Genomic DNA, 27,956 nt, shown 5'->3' on the forward strand with positions numbered 1-27,956 from the left:
TGGGCTCCTCCAATTCCCCGATGACATAGAAGAATGTCCTGGTAGATGAAAAACAACAGCATCATGAAGCTTTTTCTCAGCTCCTGGCACCTCATCCAGCCAACACCCGAGCTGCAGCGGCAATTTTCTTGGAGCCATCCTCATTTCGCCACAGCACTGAAACTGTGGCAGGAAGGTACCGCAGTCTTTCCTTGCACAGGTGGACGTGTCTAACCCCATGATACCCACTCAACAAATTACATCCCCTGACCGACTGCGGGTGCCAGGCACCAGTTCAGTCGTCTGATCTGTGGTGCTGCCAGAGAGTGCTATCCGAGAGCAAAGCGACTGTGGTTCGATAGCAGTATTGCCTAGAGCATTGACTGCTTCTCACATTCAGGCCACAAAAAAATATTTGGCATGTGCTTGCCCCCATGGATATTAATAATTGAGAGATTCCGTGGTCGTACCAGGTTCATTTCAGGGAAAGCAATGGCTATCGAGGGATTTTTGGCCCGTTGTCATTCAGAAATACACCAATCGTCAAAACTGTGACTTTGAGTGAGGCTATTAACACAGTTTCATCACATAACCACTTGTGCTCTGTTGATTTTTTCATTTTCTCACCACTTATTCCGCTATCGGGTCACGGGCCAAGCTGGAGCCAATCCCAGCAGTCAATGGGCGAGAGGCAGGGGACACCCTGGACAAGCCGCCAGTTCATCGCAGGGCAACACAGAGACAGACAACCAGCCACACACACACTCACACCTACGGACGATTTAGGGTCACCAATCAGCCTAGGCTGCATGTCTTTGGAGGCGGGAGGAAGCCGGAGAACCCGGAGAGAACCCACGCAGACACGGGGAGAACATGCAAACTCCACACAGAATGGCCACAAGCTGGAGACGAACCTGCGACCATCTCGCTGTGCGGCAACAGTGCTTACCACTGCGCCACCGAGCCACCCCTTTGTGCTCTGTTCATTTCCCAAAATAACTGCACAATGCGAAGGGACTCAATAGCATGAAACAATCTGAAAGCGCATAAAGCTATTGTGAGGCAATTTAAAATTGTAATTTTCCAGACAACAAAGCTGGAGCGGAATAAGCATCCTGACTAGTTTTGCTCTTTTGATGCTATGATCCCACGGGCCTGTTGGGTAGAGATGGCTCACCGTTCATTCTGATACGAAACATAAAGGCTAAGTGTACATGCAGCAAGGAGAAAGAATTTCTTTACATCCCACGGCGCACGGGCAAAAGACTCGGATCATGACAATGTCTACAACTTCATTGCTTTCCAGCAAACAAAGCTTGCCGCAAAGCGTGGCTCTTTATGAACCCCCATCGCAAGAAAAAAAGAAAAAAGAAAAACAACCTGCTGCACCCCACCCTTTGGAATATATTAACGGCTCCGTCTGTGAGAGGAGGTGGCTCGTCCTGTTGAGATGCTCGTTGGAGATTGTGGGTACTGACCGGAACAATCCACACTTCATTCGCTCCCCGGGGGGCTTTCATGCCCATTTACTCACGGCAGGGGCGAGGTCACGCTGCCCTTTTAGCGCAGCGCTAACACACTGCAGCTCTGCCGCTGTGGCACACTGCATGCAGCGCACACTAAACACACACACACACACACACATACAGCCCCTACGAGCTGTCAGATATGACACACGTTCACCTGTGAGAATAGATGAGAACGTTTAGACAGCATGAGAATGCTGAATGCTTCTATGCACACACGCAGACAGGAAGCCCCTCACTGATGCTCCTTTAAACCCCCCCCCCCCCCAGAAAGTGAAATCTGAACTACGAGTGTGCATTTTTTGTATGCTGTAGTTTTTCTATATGGTGTCTTCGTCGAGATCGCACCGTCTCTAAGCCAGTAGCTTATCAACAAACAACTTACATCTTGAGCATTGACTGCTCTGACAACATTACTCTATTGCACTCATTCTCATTCCCTCACTCGCCCTCCATCATACATCAGCAGCTCCGTCCCCCTCTTCAGTGTCTACGTTGCGATAGTCCGTTTAGACATGCAACACATGGTGCTTCGCTAAATTGAAAACATGCAAATGACAAAGGAGGTTAATGCAAAGTCCCTTGTTGCCCACGTCGATTGTACTCAGTCATAGTTGCAGCGGTTGTAAATGTGCTACATGGCTCTAAGCAATAAAACCCAACAGCTAATTGTTTTTTGGTTGAGTGCTCATTATTAAACGAAAGCTCCATCTGTGTAATTATAAGCATCACTTTTAAAACATATCAGCTGGTTAGTCCACTAACTGTAACTCTTTTTGGAGGGGTTGGGTGTGTCCATCTCTTGCTAACAGAAAGGCAGATGAAAATGTACATGTCCACATCACTTAAAATAATACTCTGACCTACGTTTTTGTTGGATTCTTGTCATTTTGTCAAATGGGCAATCATGTTATTATCCACTTTGCATATACAGCTGGTGATAACCAGCGCTAAATGGGGCGAGCAGCTAGATTTTTATGTTAACATCAGGAGCTTTGCTATGCTTGTATTTTTAGTAGTCCTCTGCATGATGCTTCAGACAGCCACGTCTTTTGAAAGATGGGATGATGCTTAATTATGTGGCAGCAATGCACAATTGTCATATTTCATCTCCCACAGTGAGATGCACTTTCCTGACTTCAACCACAAATTGGACTGCATGACAACCATAGATTGCACACATTTGCATAATACTTAAAACAATTGAAAGTTACAAGACTATAGTTACAATATATTGGCATTGAAGGAAAAGGGCTGCGCACATTGAAATGTTTCATCTTGGGCTTTAAGTTCATATTTTAAGATGCTGTGAACGTACCTTTCTTCCCTTGTGGTTCTTTGCAATCATATATGCAGGTACCCCAGGATGACCACAGGGAGAGCAAGCAGTGGTGCTGGCAAGGGACGGTGCAGTGCTGGACGGCAGAGGGGGGCTCACCGGAGCACAGCCCAGAATTCACCGGCCTGGACACTGAAGAAGATTGAAGAGTGTATGAGTTTGAAAGCGGAATGCAAAGTGAAATTTGTGCTCAGTTTTATGAAAACAGTGAATAACTTAACGAAGCCTCAGTTACAAGAAAATAATAGATTTAGTTTAGGTCTTTGTCTTTTTACTTCTTGATACAGCAGCGTCACCGTAGCAACAAGCTGAATAGATTTAGCATCACTACAAAGTAAAAAATAAGTATGTTATAGTTGTTTATATTCTTTGCACATAATTGATAACCTATATTTTTGAGCATGGGGGTGATCATCATTAAATATGTTTGAAACATTCTAAATTTGACTCTTTAAAAATAAGATGTACATATATAAATGCATAATGCATATATGCATATATGTATACTGTATAAACATCATGGCTTGTAAATGCAGCTGACCTTATATGTTGCATAACACTGTTACTTAAGTAATACAGTCCAAGGTGAATGTATTGCCACTTGTATGATCTCCACACCATGACATTGTTGTGATGCATTATCTGTCTTGAAATCCTAAAATTCAAAATTGACTGACTTTATCATCTCATATTATGCCACATGTTTATTACAGCTTGTTAAATCCACGTGATCAGGACATCACATTATTAAATAACAATAATTCACCGGGTCGAGGGATGAGCAGGCTCTGCTTCACATTCAGTGTCCTTGCAAGTCCTCATTTAACAAAGGCATATTTTATTTGTCCTCTAAAAAATCCAATTTCTCCTCGATTCCAAGAGAAGTGCCGTGATTCTTGTACAGCATGCAGCCTGGGTGTTAGCTAGTTTGTCCACCCCCACATTAAAGTGATTAAGGTGGTTATAATTCCCACACTAACATACACGTTGGCTGTAATAATAAGCATCATTGTGTACTTTGTATTATTAATGTGTTATTATGCTGGCAGAATAGAGGAATTTCCGGCTACTGTATCTAGTGGAATTTTCCACCATGTCTCAGCTCAGGAATGTCATGAAATCCTGAGCCAAGTAATTTGCTGCTGACGACCAAATCCCTCCAGGCAGCTGTTGGTCCTCTTTCGCCTGATGTGCACAAGCAGTTGCTTTGTTTGGAGCATAAAAACCATGGAACCAGGGTCAGCATTTAATAATAATTATCAGTCTTATTAATTTTGTTTAATAGGGATATATGCTGCTGTGCATTCCAGGAAGGGCATTTTTACAAGAAATAAATGAAAAACATTCAAATAAATCACTGTAAGATCAAACGAAAATTATTATTTCTCTATAATAGATATATGATACATTAGAAAACAGGATTTAAAGGCATAACTGGTAATGTCTATTGCTCAGCATAGCTACAGATTTACAGTAAAAACTTGGTGTCTCTTCAGGTTCCTTGACAACCTCTCAGTGATGTCATGTCTCCAGGAAATGAATTCCCTATCATTCAAACACAATGTGAATGTTGTTACATTTGGGTACAGAGGTACAATGAGTTTAAATATGAAATGGACTCAGGCTGTGTGTTTTATGTTGTTTCCACTTTGTGTTCCGATTCATTTATTTTTACTATACAAACAAGAGAGTAGAATCAATCTTTTCATCTCTCGGGGCAACGCAAACATTTCAAAACGCGTGAGAAGAGAAGATGAGAAAGAGATGGGATGCATGCATTGTAAAATACATACCTGAAGGACATCAACACAGTTTTTGTCCATTAAAGATGGGGGGGGGGGAGGGGTCTGTATGATTTCAGCAAGCATTAAAGAAAAAAGAAAGTCTTTCAAATAAAAAAAGAAAGAAAAAAGGCCATGAAACCTTTGAGAAAAATGAGCTATTTCCCATGCAGAGCAGTGGGTCCCTGCCGTTTAAAGAGTCAGGGAAATGCACTCTAAATGAAATGATAATGCATATTGTCTCCTTGCTTTGAACACACTTTTTTTTTCTCCTGCTGATGTTTCTTTCAGAATTTAAACCTTGCGGCTCTTGTTAGAACACACCACCAAGTTTATTTGGAATACATTCATGTTATATGGCTCAACTGTGATGTAGGTGGATACACTTACCCTCTTTTCTGTGATGTGGGATGGAGTCATCTGGGACTTGAACACAGTAGGTCGTCCTGGTCTGGACCCCCCCTCCGCACAAAATGCTGATGTTAGCTCGCCGGCGGTCCTGCTGGCTCAGTAAAGGGAAGATGCGACATTCTCCCCAATCAGTGGTTCTCCACACGTAACTGAAAAAGCAGACGGCACACACTGTAGGCTCAAAAAGCAAACAAGTAAATGGAAATTAATCGCTGCTGGAGTTACTGTTTGATATGTCCCCAGGAGAATACAGGAGTCATATTTGCCTACGTTTGGAAACAACGTGGCAATTTATACATTGATTAATTGAAAAGAGCTCAGTATCGACAAACACACGGGAGGAATTTCAAAAGCCACAAAAAAGGAAAAGACAAATTACAAAGAGCTGTCTGAGGTTAGATCCGCTCCCACCGTGTGTCAGGAGGAGGGAGGAATGATTATTTTGAATTCTAAACAAATGTTTGGTCTAAACTATGAAAAATGCATCAGTGCATGAAGCCTTATTATTGGAGGAGTTTACCAGAACAACAGCCTCTGGTGATCTATCAGATGCTTAATTTCTGTAATGAGTTTTCCCTAATCATGGAAATATTCTGCTCTGAGGCACGCCATGTAGCAAATCAAACAAACTACCAGCAGTGTAAATACTTTTCTACTTATACTTTGTTTAGTGAATGTAAATAAACTATTTTTTTTCCAACTCAACAATATGTGTTATTTGTCATTTATAACACATAATAATAAATGTCAAAACATGCAGTAATTCAATAGTCAAGTCACAGATATTTTCAAGCTTTGTCTAACAATGATTAATCAGGTGAAGAAGCTCAGGGAGTCCATGTGAAAAATGAATAATTAGTTTTTTTTTAGACTTTTCTGTTTAATAATTTGAATCAGGAGATTATATGTGCACAGAGCTCTTGTTTTTGAGGACTGTGAGCTCAAAATGAGATCCTTACTCCTCGGAGCTACCTGGGACAGTTTGGGAGTAAATCTCCTATGATGTTGCAAGCTTCTTTTTCCTCAAGGGCAGGACATCGTTTGCCCCCTCCGACTGGGATCTGTGTCATGATCCGTGACCGGAGGCGATAACCAGGCGACAGGTCGTTGGAACGACAAGTCTTAGAGCAGGGGCTCCATGATGACCAGTCGGATGTCTGACAGTCTTTGGGCATCCCACATGCCTGGAACATTAGGGGGGAGTTGTCCTTGGTGCAGAGACTGGAGGAAAAGAAGCAAAACAACACCTGAAGAACACATTCTGGAGTTGAGACCGAAAAAATAGAAAATCTGTATAACGCTATTCCAGCTTAGTTGCTAAGTGTCAGGTTTTGGGATTTACATTCATAGACAAGGTAAAAATGACATCAATAACAAGAAATAGATCCTTCACCGAGAACATTTATTTGTAGTTTGATTTTCTCATGGACAAATGTCAACTATAACTGTCAATATACAGTATATGAAATAATATAACGGGCCTCAGGCATGACGTACAGCCTTTACACTCTACTACATTCGACTGCTACAAAAGGCTGATCACTTAAACTCACTTAAGAGTATGGAACAATTGCATTAGTCAAGCAATTAAACCTCCCATTGTTCAATTTGGACAATTTAATTGGGTTATTAAGATGTGAGTGCAATGTTCTCTTAGAATTTTACTTTATAATCGGGTTGCAATTAGAACAAGAGAATGAGGCAGAACTCATGTGGGAAATCCATATTCAAAAATGTCTTAGTAAATATCATGCTAATTAGAAACTGTAGTGGAAATGATCCTTTCACACTGAAGCCATAACGATGTGGACCTCGTGTGTTGTTGGAGATAATGGCATGGGACTGTTAAACACAAGATATTCTCCTTTAAGGCCATTCATTTATATATTCATTCATCACAAAGCCAAACAATCTGGCATGATGCCACATTCAGCCACACTAGAGTTAAATCCATTGATTAACTTTTATTTTGTGCATGAAAAATAAATGAATTTCTTCCAGCACAGAGTTTGCAGTTTACATCCAACTGAAAACCTCTGGTCTCGCCCCCTTTATTTTCTTTTTCACAAACACAATTCCATGAGTAGATATAACAAAAGTTGTTTTTCTCTGGAAACAAAACTAAAATTTATACTTTCAGATTTCACTTTCTACTCTGAAGGGGTTCGCATATCTCCCATGGCTGGCCTTGATTAAGAGAGTCAACTAATGGTGTGACTTTACACCAGGCAGACTGTAATGTGACATTCTGTCAATATTATATACAAGCTTTAAAAAAAAAAGAAAAAGAAAACTCCTACAAAATGAGATACTGATTATCTCTGGATGTGTGTATAATTTCGCATTTTGTACGAGTGCAAATCCATCCTTATCAAATCAAATACCAGGATTATCTTAAACAGCAGGTGATGGGGTGGTAGCAGCACTTGACATTTACCTCACAAAATGCTTCACCAATATATGACTGTACTGAAGGAACAGCCGCTCTCACATAATCTAGTTACAATTGAATAAGTAACCACCATTGTTAAAAGCATTTGGTTTCCATGAGTGCAACTCGCCACGAAACAAAAGCCCCACCGGAACCATGAGGGCCCTGGCCCTTGATCACTTTGCTGTCATGTGACTGAATGATACGAGTGTATTGCAGAGGAAACATGGAAACAAGCAGCTCCATTAGGACTATTTCAGCCACCTTCAGTGACAGAACTCTTTTACACCTTCCCACATACGCGCCGTCAGTGGTAGAAGAGACTGATGTAAGACAGATCCAGTTACCTGACTAGGTTTGTGAACCACCGCTGTTTACACAGAGAAGCCAACTTGCTTCAAGTCATTTTTTTTAAAGATGCAACACATTGCAGCATTTGTGATTGGCTTACCTCAGCATTGCATTCTTGCCATCGCTCCGTGTGCAGCGCACTTGTCTCGTCTGGTATCCCACCTCCAGTTCCCATGCCGTGGGATACTTGTTTTGTGTATGAGGCCGGTGCTGGTGGCCGTGGTGCTGGTGATAGGAGTAGTGCCCAGAGGCCAATGTGTGCATTGTGACTGTGTTGTTGTCACTGGCGCTGGTGCCGATGTCCACTGTGGTCCTACCATTCAGAAGGGTATCTTTGTGATGGGGTAATCGGCATTGACTCCAGGCCCCTACTTTAAGGCTGTACTGGTACTCACCCTCCCCAACAGGGCAGTCGACAGCATTAGGACAAGTCCTGGTTTCTGTCAGGTTGGGGCAGTTTGCACCTCCGTACATGGGTGTAGCAAGGACATGTCGAGTCCGATGCTGCAGGCCAGTGCCGCAGGTTTTGCTGCAGCTTGACCAAGAGGTGAAATCTGATACTACACAGTCCTGGGGGCAGGGGATGAGGCATGCCTGCTCCACAGGTGGCTTCTGGGAAAAAAACTCACATATCCGTGAGGATACCGTTGTGCGGTTTGAAGTGCGCGCACAGTGTACCTTCCGCCTCTGGATGCCATGTTGCGCTGTAATGCACTCAGCTGTCCTCAGTGTGAGTTCATTGGCAAAGAATGGGACAAGAACACAGCCCCCCCATTCAGACACCTCCCACTGAAAGAGATTCTGGTGCCAGTTGCAGACCTTAAAGCAGTGTCGCTGACTTTCTGGCTTGTCCATGTGCTGGCAATGGGTATGATGGGAAGTCCAGCCTTCCATGTGGACGCACCATAATGTCCTTTTCTGAATCCCATCTGAGCCACACTCCTCCCCAATGCAGTGGCCCCACTGTCCTGCAACCAACACAAGACAAGCAGAGAGGGCCTTTTCATTCAAATCTGAATACAAACAATATATAATTTAAATTGGAGCATGCAAACATGCAAACTGTACGGGTATTTACTTAATCCATAATTACTTTATTCATGAGCAAATGAAGAAAAGGACATAAAGTAATAAAGCCAGGCTGATGTGAATTGAGAATTAAAATAAGAACTTTTTTATTAATTTACAAAAGACACAGGTGTGATATGTTATCGCTAGACAGGAGAGCAACAATATAGGAATATGGCTTAGAAGCATTTTTGTTGTTGTTTTTAATTTAAATAATTACTTAACATTTTATTGCAGGATGATGAAACTCGTATTTTAGTGTGTCGGTTCTTTATTAGTCATTCTATGCACATATTTTATTCATATTCCACAAGTGGATTTCCTTAACTAAGAATCCTCCCTTCTAATTACTTATTGACAGGAGGTTTATGTTGTGCATGAATCATAATCTTAATAAGCTTTGTTCACGATGGGTTTCATAATATGTAAGTACCACCAGAATAGTCATTCTATACTAAGTTTTCTTCACAGTTTTGAATCTTTGAGTTCTACTTTTTAAAATGGGGACCCATGGTGGCACAGTGGGTTGCGCTGTTTCCTCACAGCAACAGTGTCTGCCGTGGGTTCTCTCCGGGTTCTCCGGCTTCCTCCCAGCCCCACCAAAACATGGGACTTAGGTGAATTGGGCACAATAACTTGTCTGTATATGTGTGAGTGTGTGTGTGTGTGAATGATTGTCTGTCTATGTGTGGCCCTGCAATGAGCTGGCGGCTTGTCCAGGGAGTGCCCCGCCTCTCACCCATAGACTGCTGGGATAAGCTCCAGCAATATATTGTATAAACTCTCAGCAAAATGAATGGAGGAATCTCCTGTACTTTGAATACAGTATGAATACTTATTCATCAACAGATTAATACTTTTTAAAAATGATGTTTGTCATCTCGCTGTAGTTTGACTTTCTGCTTGTGGTATCCTCATGTGCATTACCCTTTATGCTTGGAATAAAGAATGTTTCATACATTCTAACAGGAAAAATTCAAAGCCAGAGACAAACACAATCTTCTTTTGAAATGTGAAAGCTTCAGAAACCGCTAACAACAAAGACAAGCAGGAGGAAAAAGTGCTTGATTATACTAAATCGCACAAGGTTGAGACATTTGCTTCAGTCAGTGGCTGTGCTGTTTCTGTGGTGATTAACAGTCTAATTGAAAGGTTGGTTCATCGTTCATGTGCATCAACAACACATATTCTAAAATCTAAAATACAATGTTAAATATTCTGAAATCTAATGACATTAGACTGTATTAATACAGTAGGCACAAAAGAATGAGAACATTGTGATGAATCATGTTGTTAATAAAAGGACCATGCTGGTTTTTTAAATAACTGTAATGTGTTCTGCACTCACAAAAGTGCAAAATCCCCCTTTTTTACTCCTAAAATGGAACATTTCACACAGAGTTAAGTTGGAAAAGACACCCGACTTTGTTTTCCTGTATTCACTGTCATATTTGAGTGATGATGTGGTCGATCCCTGCTGTTTATAACAAAAACTCACTTCTCAGTCATTGCCGGCGACATAAATGTATGTCAAAAGACAAAAAAATAAAATAACAGCAATCTTCCCACTCAGAAAAACCAGTGAAAGGTATAATGCTTCTGTGGTGGAAGAGAAAAATGCTGATAACTTTTTCATTGTGAAATCTTGCATGCACATCCAATTGTAGCTTAAAATGAAATACTTAGAAGAATTCTAGCTGACCACGGCCTCTGTTTTGCTAAAGAATGAAGCTACAAACTTTTCACAGCCACCTTCAAGTTTCAGATAAACAGGAAGAGAATTTAGATTTCAGTTGATCCATGAAAAGAAAACCTGAATGTTTAATTCACATGTGAAAAGGAATGCGTCAAACTGGAATGATATGAATAGAGGGTAGAGTTATTAGCACACACACACATTCCATCTCACACACACACTCGTTGGATTTAATTTCAATATGCCATTAAATCCTCATCAGAGTAGAACAGGATAATGCGATCCATGTTGTTTATGTCTGGAGAATGCCTGTGCTGCGGTTATTAAATGGGTAAATTAATTTTGCCGTTTGTGATCTATTAAAAAAATTAACAAGAAAAAACAACTGATTTGTGTGTCCTGTTATTTTGGTTCTTTTGTTATCCTTTTTTAAAAGGAATAGACATGATCAGACAAAGAGAAAAAGGAAATCAATTTTCTGATATGATGTTCTTATCTATGTCTGTCACGTTCAGTTCCCATCAAGTTATTTTGCCACATGATATGGAAAAGATAATTTGATTCATTTGTTTCTAATTGGAATCAAATTGATGTAATAATGAGATCCTACTGCTTTGTAAATTGCTTTCGAATGACAACTCATTGAAATTGTTTTATGCCGTTTAGCGCCCAGAGAGAGCCACTGTTAACACTTTGCTCTCTGCACAACCATTGATTTGTCAGTGCTACTTTGCAGCTGTTGCTTTCTGCTTAAAGGGGGGACATTTCAAAATGAATGAATTATTTCACAGCTCATCGAAGCACATCATTGAGTTTATTCACATTGGATTTGCAATGTTAATGAGGACTTACAGTGTGACTAACGGCATTATGTTTATATGATCTTTTTTTTGTCAAATGAACGTGCTCACAATAAAAGAAAATGGACCAAAAAAAAAGCACAATTATGTGATTTTTCTTTAGCTTCATTCAAACAGAATTCTTTTTAGGCCGAAAATAAGATGATGGTTTAGAAATGTTGTAAGAACAAACAAAAGTGATGCAGTAAAAAGAATATGTCAAACTATTGTACAACACAACATGAAATACGTCGTAGCTGTCTGAGCGCATGCAAGCATGTCTGTCATGGGCGTTACAGATAGACTGTTGCAGCAATTATTTCAGATCCAAACGGATGTTTACAAGATAAGACATCTTTTATCGCAAGACATGAGAACAAGAGGCAAGACCAATCTGGATCACATCGATCAGCACATAATAATATGACCTATATGTGATTTAAACTGAGCCATTTAACCTGCAGTTTTTCAGCGCTGCCATCACTGGGAGTGATTATTATTATTATTATTATTTATTTCAATTACCCATGATTAATAATTTCGACTTGCAATGGTATTCAAATGGTCAAGTGCGTACTCTCTGATGATGTACTTTCCCTTCTATGATCTGCAGCATCTCAGGCAGCAGTACGACACTTACAGCTGCAGAGCTTCAGGTGGAAAGAGCTCTATTGAGAGGTTAAAAATCAGACACACACTTAAGGACAGAGAGAAATCCACATTTTTAAATGAAGCTTTATAAACAGTAGTTCAATTATAAATAAAGCTGGCTAATTCTTCTCATTCCAATCATTATGTGCGATGAAAATGAGCTGCGGAAAATATGAGGCCAATTGAAAACACTTAAAATGAATAAAACCAAGCTAAAGGGGATTTTGGGTATGTAACATTTTTAGTGCCAGCATCTGCATAATGTGTCACATTCATGGATTTTAAAATGTGATCTTTAACAAAACGTAACTGCAGATTTATTCAGTGAGCGCCTGAACATTTTGATTCGTCACTTGATTCTTTTCAATTGGTGGCATGCTGAAGTAACGTGTGTCACTTTCATTTGACGATCTGAGCCCGACTCGAGCTCATGTGAACCACCAGACTATTTGTTTACAACTTCAAGGACACTTGAAGTGCTTTGAACGGGAGAGACATGCCGCTCTTCTGTCAGAGGAGAGGGGAAAGCTATGCAGAATCGCTCACAGCTGTGAAAATGTTCCGTCAACGTTCTGCTATATGAAAACATTTCTATCAGACACTTACTGTAAGGCGTGCGGCAAATCTGATTCAAAAAATGTCATTATAGCCCTGCTTTTAACATCCCTATTCTGTAAAGTGATTAAAGGGCTGTCATGAATTCAAGCAAAGCTGACGGAACCAAAAAATAAAATCTGAAAAGACATTAAAAGACCTCCACAAAAAAAATAAGGAACACGAGCAGGGATTCACGGCCCAGACCTTCGGCGTTGAGACGGAGTGCTCCTGTAGTCACTGATGGCACTCCTTCTGATAACCACTCTTTCAGCGACATGACCACCTTTGTTCAATGGTGCTGTTTTCACACTGTGCCAGGACACGTGTGTGTGTGATTTATGGAAGCCTGATTGGGAGTGATTCGACTGCCAGGGGAGCCAGCTAACACAAGCACTAGTTCATCTCCAAAGCTCTGAATAATCACTCTCTCGATCTGTCAGCATCAGCATCTGTCAGCCCCTCAGGAGGAACCAGTCACCAACAGCTCCTTCCTTGCTGCCGCACTTAGTCGCCTTGCTTACACCTCCAGGGGGCTCCAGTCCCCTCAGGGGCCTCTGCTATATTTACTATTCCATTTGTGTCCCGGTATAATAATAAAAAAAATAAAAAAAAGACTTGGTGCAAGGCTGAGTAGACTTCACTACAATGGAAGAAAAGACAGAAATTAAATTTCGCTGCTGTAGCGTGACTGAATACTCTTCAGTTGAACCCTTTAAATTGGACAAATGATAGCAAAGCAGTGCGACAGCAGCAAGCAACACAACAAAAGCTACATTCAGGATGCAGCAAAATGAGACAGAGATGAAGAAGATGCAAACAGCAGAGCGGCAAACTGTCATTAGAGCAGCAGGGCTCCTTCCAGAGGACACTGCCCTCACAGCTTCAGTAATGTTAAATGTTCTCTTTCTGGGTTGCCTTTAATTACATTTCTAAAATGCATCCTGCATGTGCGAAAATCAGTGAAAGATTTCTTGATGCTGACCTTTCCGAGTTCATGCCACTATTTCAGGGCTGTTAATGCACAATGTTTACCGGCATGGCTTTAACCTTTAAAACAAACACAGCTGGATTTAGCTCAGCTCGAAGATGCTTCCAAATGAAAGGCTGACATTTCTGGCCATGCACGCTGTGCATCAAATGAGTCAAAAAGACAATGTAAAATTGTTTTGAACATTTATTGATGGCATTGCTGTTTATCTCTATAATCCTGGATGCTTAACTCACCTTGAGTTGCACAAAAACATTGATTTCAACCTCTATTTTTGCTCAGACATGAACTAGAACATCAGCGCCACACTCTGTGCAACATGGTTCAACTGGTGATTCACTGAACTCACACAAACAGGCAGCCCTTAATATATATTTATCTCTGCACTGCAGGTTTTTGGTGAATTTTCCCTACAAACATCTGCCGAGTTTACTCAGCATCCTTCGTCAGTGTCACCGCCTGAGCAGAGTTTGACTGTTTGGATGCATGCATGTTTTGTTGCAACATTTTTTAATTAAATGATACCTGCATCACTGAGCCTCATTATATATCCTTTTACCACACTTCCATCCCTTGTAATTTATGAGCAGTGAGATGCATCATCAACTACAACATTTGAATGTGCAGAAATTCATCAGATTTTCATCAGGCAAGTCGATCCATCTCCAGAAGGAAAATGTAAAATGTGATCAAAATGAGTTGAAAATTACCAAAGGTTAATTTATGAGCAAATCAAATGACACAAAACACTTCACACGAGCTGCTATTGTGACAAGTCTGACCTTACTGCTAAAATCTAAATCATACATTTGCATAAATGTGGATGCTTTATAGTGTTTGTGTTTTGGCTTGATATTGAGGTACTTATTGTAGCTTGTATTATCCTGAGGCAAAGCATCAAATGCAACAACAATATTCCACAGTAATGAATTATGGACCCAGGGCTCCAAAACTATACACATAGCCCCAATAGGCTTTTGATATAATTTAGCTTTCAGCCCTACATCATGATCGTCACACCTACTTGAATGTCTATTTGCTGACTGAATGGCCAGCAGTACAAACAAGACAAAGCTAACACATGTCCCCATTGAGGGATGTAATCCCTATTTGGGACAATCAGTGAATAACCAAAAAATAAGCAGTGTAATGCAAACCCCTCTTAGGCAACACAATGCAATTACACAATATCAAAGTGTTGCAATGAGAATGTATTCCTTTCATTTATGAAAATATGGTGGCACTGATCCTTTTTTTTTTCTTCTTCTTCTTTTCCCTACTGATCCAATATCGCGAGTCCCATTTCACCAGGAGTGTTGATACAAATAGTGACACTCACATTTTATACTCTAAAAACTGTAAAATGGATTTATCTCAACTCAATACTGTCGTAAATCTTGGATGGTCACTTTCAAACCAGCATGAAGACTTTTCAACGAATAACCAGTCATCATTAGTCAGTATTAGTATGATTAATTTAGGCAGTTATTGTAGTGCGATACAAGGACAGTGTTTAAATTGTGCAGCAGTCAGAAAACATTATGAGGTGGACCCAGAAGAAACAACAGAGGCCATGAGGAAGGACCAACATATCTGATGAAATCAATTTCTCTTTTCAGACAAAGCATAAACAAAACAAAAAACACACTTGATAAAATAAAAAAAGGACTTACAACTAAATTTGAACTTTAATATTGACAATTTAAGTGGGCTCCTTGAGCATTTTGACTTGAAAATACTTGTTAGCTTCAACCGAGTCAAAATAATTATTGCTGCTATTTAATTTATATATTTTTATTATTTATTTGTCAGTCATTTATTGTAAACAAATGTATTCATCTGTTTCAGAAATCAAAAACACATTAAACCCATGGGTCTCTGAAGACATGACTGAATATCTTTATGTTTATGCGCTCCGCTGGCTGTCTGTGTTGTACATTTTCTGTTTCTCTTACTTTTTATGTTTTATGCAAGAACTTTATGTTTTATGCAAAGTAACTATATTAACATGTGTAGTTAAACTGATATAATGTGGGGGCCATGCTCTGAAACATGCCCAGCTGCAGTGAAACCTCTGCTCAATGATAGCTGGAAAATGGTTCATGTATTTAAATGACATACAAGAACAGACGAAAAATATGCCTGCCTTCCTCTCTGCCTGTTCTGCTGATCTTTTTTTCTGAGTCACATTCGTCTTTCTTTCCTTTCTCTATAACTACCCACAGCAGTGGGCTGTTTCAAATGGGTGCTGTTATTATAGCGCAGGTTCCTTTCAGTTAAGTCACGAAGAGGTGGGTGGATTCTCTTCTTAAACCTGGGCTTCTAAGCCAATATGGACTTTCTAGATTTGGTGAATGAGTTAGTTTTACTGGAAATTTCACAGTTATTTTTGCAGTTTCGATAACACTTTACTTTCAGATCAAATTCCTGATATTTGGGGACACTAAAGGTGGTTGACCGGGTCATCCTATGATTGAGAGGTTGGTGGTTCGAATCCCGGCTCCCGCACAATAACTGTATTTGTGTCCTTAGGGAAGACACATCACCCACATTGCCTGTGTGAATGTAGTGAGCGAGTGAATGTCGGTGGTGGTCAGGAAGGCCGATGGCCTCGCTTCTGTCAGTCTGCCCCAGGGCAGCTGTGGCGAGAATAGTAGTTTACCATCAAGAAGTATGGAGATAATGAATATTGCACAATGTAAAGCATATTTGTGTCTCGAAAAGTGCTATTTAAAACCAATGCATTATTATTATTATAAATCATGTCAGATTGCCTTGTTGCTTCCATTCTGCAAATGTGTGGTAAATAAATTAGTTGGCTAGTGGTTTTCCATTAAGTGCAATGTCATGTCAGCACAGCACAACTGAGTACTGTTTTTTCTATTTTCTTTTTTGACAATGTATCCCATTGCAGTGACATTTCCTTTTGTTTTTCTCAACAGTGATCATGACACGTCCCACTGTCTTGTTAAATCTGCTCAGCGACAAGATGAGGCCAGGACTTCTTCCTGAAATCAATGTCCGGCTCTTCTATTATCTTGCCTTGGGAGACCAACCAGTTCATCTTGAAAGCAGATATTGTATTTCTTCTAAGATCTCGTTTATACATATAGATCTCACTTTTGATTTTAAGGTGGAAAACCCTACCGGGGGTTTTGTCTGAGAATCAGTGTGTTTACACTTATAAATGCCACGGCACTTTATTTGCTATCACTTTAAGACATTAAGTACTAAGGCAGGGGCCAGCCAGAGGTGCGCTTTACCGGTGATCGGAATCTTTTTCCATGTAATTGCCTGTCTCATGTGGTCTCCTCCGGTCTCTGCACCAGCTTGTGTAGAGGTGACAAGTAATTGGATAGGATGTCATTCACTCCTCTGTCTCACTGTCTTCTGTTGACCAGGGATTTCTCTTGTTTGAGCACAGGAGCAGAACTAATGGCCGTATCTACAGGCAGAACCTAAGGATAGACCCTAGTGGTTTGATAATGCAGGTGACAAGGGTCATAACAGGACTGAAATAAACTGAGATTTGTTGTCGTTGGAAATGCACCACAGTTTGTCTATCTTATTATTATTATCCTCCAATAAAAAGGGCAGACTCAGTTTTGCATTTCTGGGAATGATTTTTCGCACTAAACACTAACAAAACAACAAATGAAATCTGCTTCTGTTTAGGATCGTTTAATATTTATTCAAGCAACGTATTTAATCTGCGAATGACAATTGCCGGTGAGGCAGTCTGGATGGGATAGAAAAGAGGGAAAAACTGGCTACTTGAGCAATAGCTGCAGGGGAGGAGTGCCATCTGACTGTACAGAGGGCTATAAAGCAATACTCCTGTAACTGTTGGAGGGAAGCACTGACAAGGTTTCATGGTTGACTATCTGCTCAAACTTCATTTGAGCAGTGATTGCTGATGCACCCCAGAGGTTTTCCTTGAACTGCTCTCAAGCTGAGAAGCAATTCCTGAAGTCCTGCTCTATTTCCACTCAAGTATGAGGTGACAGCATTTCAAACTGAGGCCGGCAGGCTTCATCTCCCAGAACAACGTAAACTAAGCTCTTCCAGCAAGTGCTCATATCCAAACAAAAAAACATATTTTGTAACACGGCCCTGTTCATTTCTGATAAATCCAATAGCCCACATTAAAAATAATCTAGTTTGGTAGAACGTATTTGATGCAGCGATTCTCAATCTCTCCCCCTTCCTGTCAATGCCAGTGCTGCTCTGCTGCACGCAGCCTCCACTTGAATCCTCTGGTTCAGGGTTGTTCAAGACGTTTGCTCATCACGCCCCAATATTTTTATGAAAACATCTGTGGGTATTGGGAGTGAGGTCAGAACCTAGATGCCAAGCCCAAACTATGTTGTGCTGCTATAATACATTTCAACATAACATTTCAAATTGGACTTGGGCTGAGGGATCCACTGTCAAACACCAAGACTGAGCTGTTCTTGACCTTCTCCTCCTCACTTTTTTTTAACAATTTCTACACCATATTCCCTACAAATAGAATTTAACTTTCACAGATAAATGTAAAATACAGACAAACCTAGCACTTAAATAAACGGTATATAGTTTATATTGCTTGCATTGGTATAGATTATTAGCGCTAAAATAAACTGATTTTTTTGTTTTCCCCTTTGTGTTTTGCTTGAGTTGTTCACACAATGGCAACCAATGTAAATGAAAATTCACCGTTTGGAATCCAACATGTCTGCTGAATCTGTGCTCTCATCAACCTCCTTGACACCTGCGTCAAATCATCTTACAAATCAACAATTGTAATAAACTGGCTCACTAGCGAACCTTCAATAACTAGAACCGGTTTTGTGTTCTTCATAGCAAAGCAGTACTTGTAATTGTGCCCTTTTGTCTGGTAAGTGTGTGCCCTGTCCATATGGAGTGAAATTATTTTTCCTGTCATTTTGCTTGATTTTTAATTTTAACAACAATCTGAACATTGATTTTAACCAGCCAACAGCTCCAATAGCATCAGTGTCAATCGAATGAAACAGGAAAACACTGCTATTATTTAGCCTGCAGAGGCTAAACGGTTAACCCAACCTCCATCTGTCATTTGTTTTTTCTTTGCCCTTCAGTTATTAGACGCTCTCACATTTTACAGCTATCTGTGGGAGGTCACAGAAAAACTGGATACAATTACATTTACTGGTATCTTTCTAATTGATCTGCAAATTCGATCTCTACGTGGCTTCTTCGGTTCCGAAGCCTCTTGGACAACAGGCAAAATGTCTTCAAGTCCAGGTGACTTTATTCAACACAGCTTCTGCCATTACCTAATTCCACCATTTCAGCAGAGAATGAGGTACATAGAGGGGACATAACCATTCCTGACGCCAAAGTCAGCAGAACCTCAGTGCTGATCTACATCTTAAATAGTGAAAGTACAATACAGAAGTAGAACAATATGCTTTCAAATGCCCGATTGAAGACTCTAAATATACTGTGTAAGGTTATTTTATTGCTGCTGAACATTGATGCTCACTTGATCCCCCTCAGCCAAAATACACAATCCAGCCTGTTTTTTTTATCGGGATCTAAACAAAGCCATCGGCCATCGTGAAGTCACAGTAGTTCTTATCACTGAGTGCATTAGCGATGTGCAGACACTTCAGAAGCCATTCCTCTGGGAGATTTATTGAAAAGGACAGAAAACTAATGGATAGTTTGGGAGTTCTGATAGTCGGAGGTGTATGTTCCTTTATCTGCCATAGATAAAACAGGAGACAGCAATGGCCCCACGAATAAACCAAAGTCGATTTTAGTGCAAGAATTTATAAATGATAACAATTAATTGATTATTTTAGGCTGGCGTGTGGGTCACACCACACCCACCATCGATCCGACGTTTCAGTCCTGAGTGAGACGAGCCTATCGAGACAACAAATCTTCTTAATAGCAGATTATAATACTTATTGTCCTCAAATTTCACATGAATATTCATGACCAGAGGAGGACGTCTCTGGTGATTTATAGGGAATTTTCCCTGTACAGATGAAGGTAATATAAGTCTGGTCGGTCAGTGTAGCTGAAGCTTGGCCTGTTTTTGGTAGGGAGGCTAAGGTGGATTATACGTTTTCACTCTGCTGTAGAAACCATTACATCTCCATGTCAGTAAAAAAAACGTTGTTTTTTTCTGAGTAGAACTATCCATTATAATAAGCAAGTATGTACAAAGTTCATTGTTGAGGACAGCTTTACACTTCTCACTTGGTGACGGTTCTGTTACTCATCTTTCACCTGCTTATATCATTTCACATTTTACTGTGTTGTGCTGAAATCAACATTCCCCTCAGGAAAGCATCACTTGGCTGAAATACTAGTCTGTCCAGGGCTCAGTCTTTCATCCAGATACCAGCTAAAGTGATCGTGTTGATGGGGACGCAGCAGCAGGTGACGGAGAGTGTGAGTGCGGTTCAGCTAAGTATAGCGTCAAGGCTGGAGAGTGCGTTGATTGTAACAGGTGTTTTGTGTTGTACTGATTTCACTGCCATTTCACAGCAGCAGTCTGCCAGACCTTAAAGGAACGCAGCGAATTGAAAACGAGCTAAGATGCTAGCGAGGACCTAAAGTTGTGCTTACATTGAAATTAAGTTTTGCTTTTAATAAAGACTGTTTACAGATTTCACCATCAAGCTTCCCACCTGAGAGAAGTCACTGCAGCCGCAGGGAGAATTGTCAAAGCAATGTTTCTTTCAGCCTAAACTGTAATTGGAGCTCATTTAACCCTGCCATTCTGGCCATGTCAGCACAAAAAACCGCAGTCATTTCTGCATTGGCTGTACAGCTAAGCCATAACTAACTTGGAACCTCCATTTTTATCCAGCATACACAGGCTCTACACACACACACCTAATGAAAGCAGTGTAAGTAGCAGAACAGCAGCTTTAAACCTCCACAGGATACATTTAAGTAGACTGGTGCTGGAAAGAGGTCAATTTCCAAAGGACAATTCATCATCACTGTCACACACAGAAAATGTAGGAGATCAAATTGAAATGTAAGTTCCTTCAAGGTGCAGCTACGCTATTCAACATATGTTTGGGTTAAATGTTTCCCTTTGTGTACCATCTCTGCTTCACTTCTTGCTTTTATTGTCTTTCCCACTTTCGTGACTGTTGATTAGTTTCACCTGGGAGCCTTCCCTCCCATGTGTATTCAGTGGTTCTGCTCCCACCTTAGTTCATGCCATACTTTTGTGTGTCAAGCATCTCATCCTTTCCCTTTCTGCCTCGGTGATCTGCATTTGGGTCCAGTTTCAATGGATTCCATTTGTTTGTGCTCAAGTGCAGTCAGACACGCGATGGGGACAACATTTGTCATCAACTAGCATGAAATTAGTTCTATGCTCATATAGCCTTAAAGCAATATTGCTCATCCATTTACTCGTTCCAAAAAATGCATATGGCAATGGGGTGTGCATGTCATCCACATACTAACTATATGAACTGAGGCAGCTGTCTTTTCCAACCCTGTTACAGATGTGATGCTTCTCAAATATATAATCTCCACGGCTGATGTAACATTTTCTCCCTTTCATGTAAGTTTCAGACCAGTTTAATACCAATCATCTTTTCAAGTCAATTGATTAGAATATCATGGTCAATCCTGTCAAAAGCTGCACATAGTTCTAAATTGCTCTCATTGGTCTATGCTTACTTTTCATAAAGAACATGCTAAAACTTATATTTTTTACTTCGAGCACAGAGTTTCCACTGCACAAATTTGTATTAGCTGTACATACTATGAAGTGAAACTAAATTGGAGCCACTCCTGATTTATTCAATTTGTGCGTGCGTCTCACACTTAATTGTGTTGGATCTTCAAACAAAGTTCTGTTTGAAGATCCACTGGAGTGTGAATGGGTGAATGTGAGGCCTCATGTAAAGAGCTTTGAGCGCTGCAAAGCGCTATATAAGTGCAGTCCATTTACCATTTACAGACAATCCAAATAAAACAACAGAGGAGCTCCTCTATTCATGGGAGAGTGGAACGACACACCTTGATGTCAAAGCTGATGAGACGAAGATTGAATTGAAGACAGCGGTTCTCTTGGGGATAACGACGTTGCTCAGACACCTCTAAGCCAACCCGAACACTAACCCTTCATTTGCATACAGCTCAAACACCTGATTAGCCCAGACACTCCTTCGGAAAAAGGTGAAAACAACTATAGTGTCTGAACATAGGGGTGCAAGTCGGTTGAAACTGTCTGTGCTGTCGGAATATAGAGGCGTCTGAACATAGAGGAGACCCCGTTCTTTTGCACTGCCACCCTTTTGAATGCTCTTATACAACAAGAAACTAGAAAACGACAATCAGAGATCAGAGATTGCAGACCCTCGCCTCCAAAAGACTATTCGATCTTGTGAGACAGTAAACAGGGCTTCCGGATCAGAGGGGCCAAACCTGCTCTAGCTTGCTGCTCCGGAACGTACTACAAGACAACTTCAGGGACTCTTTTTCCCATCATACCATTCATGTCCCTCCCTCTTAAAGTGGCAGTTTACAGCACAGGCACGGTTCCAGATGTAAAAATAATTCTAGAATCTGGATCCAGATCCGGATCAACGGCATTCTCGGGGAGGACCGAGCCACGGACAGAACCCTGCTTGTGTAAAGATTTCAAGTCGATTGGGTTACTAGTTTTTGAGTTAGGCGCTCGGACAGACAAGCAAACAAACAAACACAGACAAACAGACAAACAAACGCACCCAATTGCAATACCCTCACCTCCTCTTCGGCGAGGGTAAAAATAATTATAGAATCTGGATCCAGATCCGGATCAACGCCATTCTCGGGGAGGACCGAGCCACGGACAGAACCTTGCTTGTGTAAAAATTTCAAGTCGATTGGGTTACTAGTTTTTGAGTTATGCGCTCGGACAGACAAACAAACAAACAAACAGACAGACAAACGCACCCAATTGCAATACCCTCGCCTCCGCTTCGGCGAGGGTAAAAAGGGCATTCAAAAAAGGTGGCAGTGCAATATTGTATAAAACTGTTGCTGATTCAAGGCTAGGAGAACTTACTGAATTTGTGAGAAACATTAATTCTGCTCTTTACCAAGAAATTCTGAAGGAAAATATCAGAATGCCATCATAAAACCAAATTCAAAACCGAATGACTCAATGGAAAAAAACAAACAAACATTTTAATGTGGTAAAGTCAAAGCCTAGACCTGGACCCATTGAGATGCTGTTGCAGGATCAGACTTATAAACCTTGCACTAAAGCAGTCCTACAAAGAGGAATGTGCCACAGTCAGTCATGTCACAAACAATCTCCAGTCATTAGAAGCATCTAGTTGAGATGTGAGTCGTGTGTTTAATTTGGCTGATTTATCATTTCCGTAAAACATTTTTTTTTGTTTTGCCTTTGCTAAGCTCAAAGCAATAAACATCAATATTGATGGAAAAATACGGTTTCCCCGTTTCCCTATTGTTCCGGCGTGTGTCTCCAGAGTGTGGCTGGAAGGCCTGCTGATTCAGTGTGTTCCTGCTGCCTCCTCTCTATTGCCTGCTGCCAATCACCTAATCAGATCCACCTGGTCTCCACAGTACTTAAACCCTGGCTCTTCACCCAGTATTCATCGAATTGCCCATTGTACACTGTGGAAATGACATAGACTTCTGCTCCAGTTTGATAGTGATTCTCGTATGCGCTATGCAGACTGTTTGATCTGGACCCTCATCTTTTCTGCCTCAGGTCCATTCCTCTACCTTCTGTTCCAGTTGCTGAATTCCTTTCCCTTCTCCTTGAGTTGGTTTTGGAAGATTTTTTTTAACCTGGCTGTGCTTGGTCTCTGCCCAATATGTGCTGCTTCCCCATTTTGAATTCAGTTGTTGTCCTCAAAACATTATTCTGCAAAATGTTTTCTTTATCATCATACCAAAAAATAAATGAATACAACAAGATAAAAAAAAATGTGATTCAGTTAGAAAGGTGTCTTCCTGTAAGCACCTATATTCTCGTACAACATCTGAGATGCAGAGAAATGCAGAGCTCATCCTATTAAATCCACAGTAAAAGAAGATCAAACATGTCTCTACGGGTCCCTATTAAAAGGTCTCTCCTCATAAATAAGTACTGGGCATTAGGGGTGCGAAAACGGTGCATAGAAATATCTTATATTAATGATGCATTGTGTTTATTGCACACTGACGCTGTATTTGACCTTTACAGTAAACCCTGAACATTTCAGATCTAGCTTAGATTGTTTGCTAAAGGAACTAATATCTGAGACTTTACGGGATCAAAGAAGTGTCTCTGTTTTGGATCACTTTAAGTCTGAGAAATTAAAAATAATGTTTCCTTGAATATTCTTTAATTTAATATTTCTTGACTGATAAGAATGAGTAACAGCCCCAAAATTATGTTGGTGCATTTTTTTTGTTACATTGCATTGGCACTGTTCAATTTTTTCCATTTCATGTGCAAAAACGAGAGCTGAAATAAACTACCCACAATCAGTGGCAAGTCGAATCCATGATAAATCATATTTATATTATCTATTGATCGTTTTCTATGCTGATGTGATAGGACCTCATCTGTAATTGGAACGGTGGGTTCTTGTTCAACAACTGTTGTAAATGACTGCTTAAAATGACGTTGCAAGTCGCATAACAAATGTCAGATTCTATTTGCAGTGCTTTAAACATCCTCCCCACCAGAGACAGCGGTGCACTAGCTCAGATTAGGTATCAGACGGATGTACAGCCGAAGCAACATTTGACTTTCTGCATGAACTAGCTTATCGGGCCTCGCTTCACTTGTGATGTGTAGCTTCTTTAGATATTTTGACTTTGTCACTAAGTTGCTAATGCCATTCTGTGGCACAGGCCTCACGCTGCCAAATCAGATAGTCTGAGAGCATGATCCCTGATCAAGGAAAGCCCCCGAAGCATCCCCACAGCAAAACCCACCAGCACCCTTTTCCCATCGTTGTCTGTTTATCATTACCAGTGTTCTCTCCCCGAGTTTCATCTGATTGAAATTCAACATTGTGAGTGCCTCATTTAAATTTCTATGAACTGCACTCCCATTTGAGTTCCACAAGTTCAACAATGCACCTGCAGGTTTGTGAAATTCAATACTTTTTTTTGTCAAGAGAGTCCATTGTTTGAAGACTGAGGATGTGTAGTCTTGAACTAAAATCCCTTTTGCTGGAACAAATATTTATAAAACAGTTTGTACTTTCTCTCTCTCCAGACATTAAGAAGAAAGATGAGCGATGGGGCATTATTTAACCTAAACTGCAAGTTCTGTGGTTGATGCATGTATTTTTTCTTATTCATCTATCGCCTTTACTTTGGTGAGTTTTGAAGGTATTGGTTTGCGAGAGTTGTTCCTCTCTCAGTCATTATGGAATTAGAACACAGTTAGCTTGTGTAATGTAATGTGACCTGCAAGGCAGATGAGGGGCTAAAGGCGAGGTGACTGCAGTCGTCTTGTCTTCAAGGAGCTGGATGGATGGATTCAGTGAAGTGAAGTGAATTCATCTGGAAACTTGCCAAATAGTGGGAATAAATATGAAATTAATATTGATTCATTCTAAGGAAAGCATAAGTGCTGTTCCATTTTACTGATACATTCAGTATCAAGATGAAGTCCCCCCCCCCCCCCTCCAATTTCCTCTTTATATTTTCAAAACGCTCAATCCGTGGAGGATTATGATTCATCCAAAATGAATTAGCTGTTGCAAATCAGTCAAAGCGCTGCTTTGCAAAGTCATTCAGACAGCCCCGCACATCTGCTTCTTGGAACATCCTTTATATGCATTGTCATCCTGATATTTCTGTTACATCATCATAAACATATTAATTTATATGCATATATTCTGCATAGGCATCCTAATTATGCCTCCACTTTAATCCCGCCCTCACAGCCTCCCTGCTCTTTTCTGCTCGCTTCTTGTGTACCCTCAGTTCTGACAAGTCTGTTTCAGGATAGCAATTGATCAAAGACTGTAATGAAACAAGCGCTCTCAATAGACAGAGCTCTGAAATCCGGAAGTGCCCCATATGGGAATTCTTTCTCAGGTAGGAATACAATCCATTGGTTTCCCTTTACTGTTTCTCCAGTTTGTTCCCCACTGGGTCAAAGACACAGTAAACAAAGTCGACTCTTTTAACAGGTCTCTGTAGACGCTGCTCTTCTAAAGTAGAAAACATTGTTAGTATTTGTGGGGGGGGGGGGGGGAGTTATCTTGGAGTGCATCAGTAAGAAGTCTCTGTCCTCTGCTATTCTGAGATATTTTAAGTCAAGTGAGGAAACATTGATTCCAGGAAGCACATCATTAATTATCAAACAAAAGAGTATGTAGTCTCAGACAAGCAATGGAAGCAACCTGGAGAGCAGCTTGTCAAAGGAAACCATTATGGAGGGAATGCAACACAAAATAGATGTTTTTTTTTTTTTTATTTATTTTTTTTTTTTTTTTTAGCTGTCAGGTTTTTATCTCTCGTGGCATATTTATAGTGAGTCAGTCAAACCTTCAGACTGTTCTCGTAAAGCTGAGTAGCAGTTATTTACAACTTTACTAGCAACAGGCATTTCACATTTTGACAAAGCACCATTGTCTCGGACGGATTGCAATGTAGCTTCCTCGCCATGGAGTGTATTTGTAGAATATATTAACAGCCTTGATCAAAACAAGAGGCAGAATGAGTAAAGCATTGTGACACTAAGGTTTTATTTGGCTGAGCAGCAGACCATATCAGGTTCTCTATCTGTTCATTTCATGGAGTGACAAATCAATGTATGATTTTGACCTTCACAAAAGCATTTTATAACGTGGAAATCTGGAGGTCATTCACATCTGCGTCAGAAATCAAAATCCCAAGCTTCTGCTAAAGGGTGTACTCCTGTCCTTTGTTGCTGCTTTCAAAAGTTCTTTGATTTGGAGAACCTTCTCTCAACACTCTTACCATATTAATATTAAATAGCTGTTTTCGAATCACATTACGGTATTGGGACTTTGGAGGTCATAAATCATTTGGAAGAGTTTTTTTGTTTTCACTGAAGCTTAAATCCAATTAGCAATGACTAGGCCTGCTAGATCGTGATGGCTTTGATATTTGCAGCCAGTTACACCACAACCATATGGTCAGCGCTGCACACACAGGCAGACGCCGCCAGCATCTGAACTACTCTCTTCAGTAAAAGTGAACTAATTCAAAGGGTATCCCGACATAAATCACAGGAGAATGTATTAAGGAGACTATTCAGTTCACAGAAGACTTGATCGAGCACAAATTAGCAGAGATGCCTTTTGTATATTTCAATATTGGTATTAATTGAAGCTCGAGAAGCCATTCAATAATGAGATAAGCTTTTATCTCTGATTGCCATCATTTTTAACAATAGCACTCCAGGCTGATTATTTCCAGTAGCCACAGGAGTTCTTTATAATTACTTTCATTCCTGGTTCCATCTTCATGTCTGTAATGGGGGGGGGAAAAAAAAATGCCTGCATCTGAGCAGGTTTGTAACATTTTGAAGATCGGCGGGGTGGAGTCCCCATGCTGCCTGGTGGTGATATCGAACAGAAGTGCTGCGATGAAAACTAACTTCGATGTGATGATATTCCCATCGGATTAATGGTCTGACTGAGAATCTCTTGCCTTGTGGCTCCCATGAGATTAGCCGTCAGCTTTTATGACTACCTTGATCAGTTCCCTGGAGGAAGGCCCAAGTTCAAAATGAAATCTCAGCTGTGTAATCAATGTAAGGCGCTTTCCGAGGAGATTCGTCAAGGTTGCTTTGATGGCTCGGGATGCAGTTTAGCTTTTATAAATGTGATGCTGATCAAATTCTGATTAAAACAAAGCAGAGCATCTGTTTGTCATTCACTTTATTGTACATTTTTCAATCAACAGGATGCCCAAGGCACTTTTTAGAGTGAATGAGGGATTGGAGTTTTAATAAAATGCTTGAGTTGTATAATATCTTAAAGGAGTGGCTTCTCTCTGCCTCAGATCAATAGTCAACTTTGAAATATTTTCACCTTGATCTTAATCTGCCTGCCTTGGTGTGCTAGATTCAGACTGCCCAAGAGAGATATGTGTGGAGGCGAATAACAAGCCATATTTCTTTATTTCAAATTTTAATGAGATGGCATTTGTGCACATTTGCAGTGATTTACTGGATTGCAATGCCCCGTTGCATAATTTATACTGTTAGGCGAGAACAAGGGAAACATCCTGAAAGCTTTACAGTATTTACACAAAGCAGAGGGGGGAAATTAAATCAAATGTGTGTCACGTCAAATGG

At 40.5% G+C, this 27,956-nt stretch overlaps 1 protein-coding gene across 1 annotated transcript in view; it reads right to left on the reverse strand.

Annotated features, from left to right (window-relative positions):
• The window catches only part of LOC137915588 (thrombospondin type-1 domain-containing protein 7B-like), a gene marked incomplete at its 3' end in the record, with an annotated part of 90,686 nt that overhangs the window by 57,769 nt on the left and 4,961 nt on the right, over positions 1–27,956 (reverse strand). Inside the window, exons 2-5 of the mRNA XM_068758782.1 lie at positions 7,919–8,786; positions 6,009–6,257; positions 5,016–5,185; positions 2,824–2,976 (exon numbers count right to left, since the gene is read on the reverse strand). Coding sequence (XP_068614883.1) covers positions 2,824–2,976; positions 5,016–5,185; positions 6,009–6,257; positions 7,919–8,786 — 1,440 coding nt within the window. The remainder of the gene's footprint in view (positions 1–2,823; positions 2,977–5,015; positions 5,186–6,008; positions 6,258–7,918; positions 8,787–27,956) is intronic.

The sequence above is a fragment of the Brachionichthys hirsutus genome, unplaced genomic scaffold, assembly GCF_040956055.1.
Source record: "Brachionichthys hirsutus isolate HB-005 unplaced genomic scaffold, CSIRO-AGI_Bhir_v1 contig_749, whole genome shotgun sequence".
In the NCBI taxonomy this organism is placed as follows: Eukaryota; Metazoa; Chordata; class Actinopteri; order Lophiiformes; family Brachionichthyidae; genus Brachionichthys; species Brachionichthys hirsutus.